Source organism: Gadus morhua, chromosome 23 (genome assembly GCF_902167405.1).
Source record: "Gadus morhua chromosome 23, gadMor3.0, whole genome shotgun sequence".
In the NCBI taxonomy this organism is placed as follows: Eukaryota; Metazoa; Chordata; class Actinopteri; order Gadiformes; family Gadidae; genus Gadus; species Gadus morhua.
Window position 1 is genome coordinate 23,694,992 of NC_044070.1, and position 6,330 is coordinate 23,701,321.

The 6,330-nt window shown below is 46.1% G+C and overlaps 1 protein-coding gene across 1 annotated transcript in view; it reads right to left on the reverse strand.

Annotated features, from left to right (window-relative positions):
• The window catches only part of tnikb (TRAF2 and NCK interacting kinase b), a 29,065-nt gene that overhangs the window by 9,387 nt on the left and 13,348 nt on the right, over positions 1-6,330 (reverse strand). The window contains exons 5-8 of the mRNA XM_030349236.1: positions 6,304-6,330; positions 4,512-4,620; positions 2,393-2,569; positions 1,806-1,949 (exon numbers count right to left, since the gene is read on the reverse strand). The exon at positions 6,304-6,330 is cut by the window's right edge and continues 120 nt beyond it. Coding sequence (XP_030205096.1) covers positions 1,806-1,949; positions 2,393-2,569; positions 4,512-4,620; positions 6,304-6,330 — 457 coding nt within the window. The remainder of the gene's footprint in view (positions 1-1,805; positions 1,950-2,392; positions 2,570-4,511; positions 4,621-6,303) is intronic.

Sequence of the window (6,330 nt, forward strand, 5' to 3'; positions counted from 1 at the left end):
ACTTACAATAACTACATTCGTCAGAAGAAAGAGCAACAATATATCGTTGTCGGTACAGTAAGGATGTTCATAGAACCAAGTGCCAAGCACTAACAATCCCCATGTTGACCCATTCCCTAGGAGAAGATGCTACATGATGCTACACACAAAGTACTATTCTTAAGTGCAAAGCTGACAACACACAATAAGTGCGTACGTTAAGTGCCAGTGCATAACAAGTAAAATACAACACAACCGGAACAATAAAGGAGTAGAAGAGAAAGTGCAAGTCATGGATACATTTAAGAGGCAGGCTTAAACAAAGAAATGCACCTCCTTTTGGCTGTGGCTCCTATATGCTCCCATCCATACTTTATGTTTGCCAATAAAACGAGCCAGTGGTTCCCGACAGCTTTTGGACCGTGACACGATGTTTAGGGGATTGCTGTCGTACTTTGTTACGCTCTACTTCCATCGATTTAACCTGATCCACCTCCGCCTGTGACATCACACAGCCCACTGAACGCATTGCACCACACAGAGGGACGTAGGACCTGTTTGCTAGAGGCTACGAGTCATGCAGCTACGAAATCATGAGACTACAAACAGGCATTAGGGTGTGTGTATATACAGGGGCGACTTAATAAAGAAATATATATCTATAGCATATTAGTCAGTAATCTCCCGTGACCCCAGGGTGGAGAATCATTCTAAACCACATGAGTATCAAAAAAGATTGGTCTTTGCTCAGGAGAGGGTTGACTTATAACCAGAAGGTTGCTAGTTCAATCCCCGGCTCCTCCTAGCTAGTGTTTCAACCAGTCCCTGAGCAAGACACCTCATCCTGACTGCTCCCGACGAGCTGGCTGTCGCCATGCTTGGTTGACCCCGCCGTTGGTGTTGGTGGATCGTTGTAAGTCCCTTCGGATGAAAAATGTCTGCTGAATGTAAATGTACCGAATAAACGCTAACAAGGTCAAAGCGAGAGACACTGCAGACGGATAGTCCCGTTTACGGTAGAACAATTCATTTCTCTACGGTATGGTCTACTTGAGACACCGATTGTGCAGGGAGACGAAGTGAAGCAGGTTTTAGAAGTGGGGTTGGAATGGATATTAATGCTCAGTGGTTCAGGGGCTTATTATGTTGGTTCTCAAGTGCACTCACAAGCAGACTGTGGAATGAATGTCCTCACAAAACACGATACTGCGATAAGATAAGTGTCCTTTCAGGGAGGACAGGAGAGTGAGAATAGAGCCATTGTGTTGTGGTTCGGGTACACATTGTTCATTGTAATTTCCTGGTTCAGGCGCTTTTCATTCTCTGCTTGAAAGACCTTCCGGACTCAGCTGTCGCTGCATGCAATCTTAAAGGACGAGGTTTAAACAGCCTGGAGGTCCTGCAGATATGGAGACGTATCCCAGTAGGGACTGACCTGACTTCATAAGGAAACGGTTTGAATCCTTCAGACACACGTCATTAAAGACCAGCTGGGAGATAGGGCATCCTGCTCTACAAGTTTGTCACCCAGGCTTGCCATGGACACTGGGGATGGAATCCAGTACCTGTCCCTAGAGAAAAGTGACGCAAAATAAACTTAGATGAGCCCAGGCTTCTTCCTCTCCTAACAAACGCTATAGGCAGAGGGTGCTTGGTTTGATGCCCAAAAGATTGGCCAAGTCAGAGCCGAGAAAAGGTTGAATCCGCTAATTTAGCTTATGTTCCATATTAGTCTCGTAATGTTGTCTGTTGTGTATTGTAGGCGTGTCTGAAGGTCGGCGTGTCAGAAGGTGGGCGTGTCAGGGCGTGTCAGAGGGCGTGCCCACCGGAGATGGTGACCAGCACGTTGAGGCCCTCCAGGACGTCCATCTGCTGGAAGCGCCGGCGGTTGATGAGGTTGTAGACCTTCCCCTGGCCGCTGCGGTCCAGCAGCATGAGGCCGTTCTCCGTCCCCACCAGCAGGTTGACGCCTGCACGCACACAAACACACGCACACACACATTCACATGCACGCACACATACAAAAACATGCACGCAAACACAAACACATACGCACATGCACGCACACATATGCACACCCATACACACAAACACACACAAGCACACATTTGCACGCATACACACACACACACACACACACACACACACACACACACACACACACACACACACACACACACACACACACACACACACACACACACACACACACACACACATTTGCACCCACGCATGCACAGACGCAAACAAACACACACGTTATAATACCATCTTTGAATCCACAAATCGGGAATTGATTTTTAACAACACCCCGAGCACTGTGAAACCACTTTGCTGATACACGGGAGTGAACACCGTTCAAGATGAAGATAATCCCGATAAGAAGGAGAACAATCATCTAGGTCAGACTCACCCCAGAGCGCAGCGCACAGGATCTCCGAGTTGAAGCGCTTCTTGTACTTGCGGATCTCCGGGGTGTCGCTGTGGGGTCGGATGTTGGTGGGGTTCACGTTGACCACCGAGATCTTTCTGGCCTCGTTTAGTCGGGCCTGCTCCTGCTCCTGCCGGAGGAGCTCATCGGCGAACAGCGCTGCAGACAGAAGCAATCGAACGGTGACGCGAAGAGCTTTTCGATAGGTGTTGGTATACACTTCAGACAGTACTGGCTACCCTTACACTAGTCTTACAGTATCAGGTACTCTTACACTAATCTTACAGTACCAGGTACTCTTACACTAGTCTTACAGTAACAGGTACTCTTACAGTAGTCTTACAGTAAGAGGCACTTTCACAGTAGTATTACAGTACCAGGTACTCTCACAGTAGTCTTACAGTACCAGGTACTCCTACACTAGTCTTAGAGTACCAGGTACTCTCACAGTAGTCTTACTGTACCAGGTACTCCTACACTAGTCTTAGAGTACCAGGTACTCTTACAGTAGTCTCACAGTACTAGGTACGTTTGCAGTAGTCTTAGAGTACCAGGTGCTCTTACAGTAGTATCACAGTACTAGGCACTCTTACAGTAGTCTTAAGAGTACTAAGTACATCTACAGTAGTCTTAGAGTACTAGGTACTCTTACATTAGTCTTATAGTACTAGGACTGCATGTAGTTAGCCTGGAAACCAGACGCATCCAGCAAGCTCATGATTCATTGCTCTGCAGATAAAGTCTGTCTTACAAAAAGATTTCTTCCCGGTACGAGATAGACTGCCCAATCACAACCATTTATCTCACATGAGGAAGGATAAATACATTGACGGTGCAGATGAGGATTTTCAACAACAACAAAGATGGCTGCCGCTGATGTTGATTGATTGATTCTGCTATCGAGAAAGTATTGACGGTATATTTTAACTAAAAGAAGAACAATCGACTGCACTAAAAGCTTTTGTCGAGATGAAAGATGTCTCGATAACGTCCCTCAGTGCTGTGTCACCCATTTTAAGAGATTGTTCAAGAGTGTTTTCAGAATAATTGCAGTTTATTCCCGGCTAGCGTGTAGGAAGGTCTAGTGGTGACTCTCCTCTTGAAGTCCTTCAAGGACCGGAACACTAACTCTTCTGATCGGCTCAAGTCGATGGCAAGGTCACCTCTCTATGGTACTACATTATGCATGAAGGTATTATTGTAGCAAAAGTCTTTAGCACCTGTAACTGCAGTTTTTGTATGCGTACACTAAAGTCACAAATGTGTAACTTAAATTTGAAGTCATAATTATTTTGCATGTGCACTCTAAAGTCACAAATGTGTAACAGTACATTTGAAGTCGTAAATATTTTTTCTACCATTGTAAACACAAAATAGGGTCTACGAGTTCACAAGTCTGGGTTACAGGTACACCATTCCTATCCTGTGCATCACAACTTTAAAGAGTTATGCAATTGATACTTTTGCTACAATCATTGCAGCGCAATTGGTGCAAAACATATTCGCACAACCGTGTTTCATAATCTGAGAACATGCCCAAAATGTGTGCATTCGTAAACCCAAATGTGAAGGGTTAGGGTTAGGTGAAAAATTTCCTGTGAAAAATTTCCTCACAAATAAAATGAAATAGAACGCTATGTTCATTCAGCATTTTAATGAGCGAGCAGAAGTCCATCGTTACAACTGCTCGAATCTGCTCCTGCAAGCAAAAGTGATTTGTATCACAACAAAATTGCAGCAGTAACCAATGAAAGTCGCCGGCAGGGGGGTGCATTTTTCAAACTACACTTGGACCATCCAAGCAGAGCATTAAAATACATTGAAGGACACTTGCGGCATGTTAATGCAATAATTTGGGGGAAATTCAGTTGAACTAAGTAATTTAATTTTTTACATAATGTAAGATAATACAATCCTGCTACAATAATGCCTTCATAATTATGACACATTTTGTCATGGATCAAGTTATGAGATACAGACAGACACTCCTATAGATATTGATACATGGACTGACTTACCAGTAGATACACAGCCATAGATATATGGAGAGATATAGATGTGTATATAGAGACAGACATGATGGACAGATGGACAGACATACCTGAGGCAGAGTTCTCATCGTCGTCATCGGTGGGGGAGGTTCCGTAGACCCTCGGATCGACGAATGGGGTGAAGGAAGCCTTGGAGCCACTCCCACTTACCATACCGTACTGTCAATCAAAGAGAGAAAGGGGAGGGGCCTACAATCAGCCAGTTGTTGTAGTTCTTTTTGACAGTTGGTAGAAAGTATCCTGACCATTTGATTTGCAACGCATACGGGACATACTGAGAACTGTCAACGTGAAGGAAATGTACAGTTTTTCTCTGGCCAAATAATGATAAAGGTCACTAGAAGTAATCGTCCAATAGTAGAGATCTTGGATCAGCGTGGAGTGAGTGAAACGTCCCATGGTGTTCCATGTTATACAGAATGATAAACAAAGTGAACTTTACTGGATTCGCAGAGTCTTAACCATCCAGTCACGGATAATCGATTCAATAGAATCAGCCGGTGTACTCTGATTGGTTCAAAGTAACTGTCAAATATTCTAAATATATCTTCTCAATTCAATTGAATGATTTGGATCTACAGCGATATATAATAGACCGATAAGCCCTAGAACTAATAGAGTCAAAAACTCATTAAAAAGGAAGTTTGAAGAAACCGTTTGAGATTGAAGTACTTCATATTCAAACATAACTCATCTTTACTCTTCTGCCAAAGGAAAAACCCGATTGTGTGAAGTGTGAAAGCAGAAATGTTGACTATGTCGTTTTGATTCATGCACTGCGAACACTGCAAGGAGGAAACGGTCTGGGCTCTGTCCCCGCGCCCCTCGCTGGCTGTCTCACGCCCCCGGCCCGGGCTTACAGCCCTTTGTCAGCTCTCCTTTCACCGCGCATCAACACCATTCCTGCAGTCGGAATCCTATTGTCTGGCATTTCGCTGATAGGTGTGGAAATGGCCATTTCTCATTGGTTCGAATCCTAACCAATCAGGGACGGCGAAAATGTCTGCCCAAAAGGATGCAATAAACGGTGAGTTGAACACAGAGGCTTAGTGTGTAGCCTATCGACACGTTGCTACGTCATGTGATGCTAGGTTTGAACTTTAATGGTGTTTCCTTGATCTGGTCAGGTGACATGTGTCATGTCTTTGCAGCGAGTTGAAACAGTGGGACAAAGAGAGGTCAGAGTAGGACGGAGTAGATGGGAAACAAGGCTGGGAGACGCAACGTGTCGCTCCGCCATTCACAGGGAACTCAAGCAGTCAGTCAAGCAGGAGGGAAGGAAACGGCGGCAAATAAACCTCTATTCCTTAAAATAGACCAGCAACAGGGAATGTTTGCCATCAAACCCAACTGCCAGTCGAGTAAAGTGACATTTCCCCCCCGCAAAAAATAAAAAACTTCAAACAAACACCCTGACAACCGTCGTTGGTTGTTGAGCTGTCAGCGTGACCGACGCAGCAGAATGGTCTCTACACCTGTCGGCGTTCTCCCTGCAAGGGGGAAGTCTCCCCCTACACGAGGGGGTGAGGTGGGAGAAGCAGATAAGGGGGGGGGGGGGGAGGCTGCGGTCCAACAGGGAGGAGGAGGAGCAGGAGGAGGAGGAGGAGGAGGAGGAGGAGGAGGAGGAGGGAGGGAACTAGCTTCCAGGTTTCTCTCTCTCTAGGGTTGGGTTTTGTATGCTGAGGGGGCAACAGGCCGGACTAACGGATGAGGACGGGGGTAGGGGAGGGGGGGTCAGGGGTGTAGGAGGACGTAGATGCCCATATATGGGGGCGGGATATGGAGGGGGCGGCACCAGGTGCAGGGGGGGGGGGGGGGGGGTTGCTTATATAGAAGACCTACGTGGGCCCCAGAGCCGTCGCCGGGGGA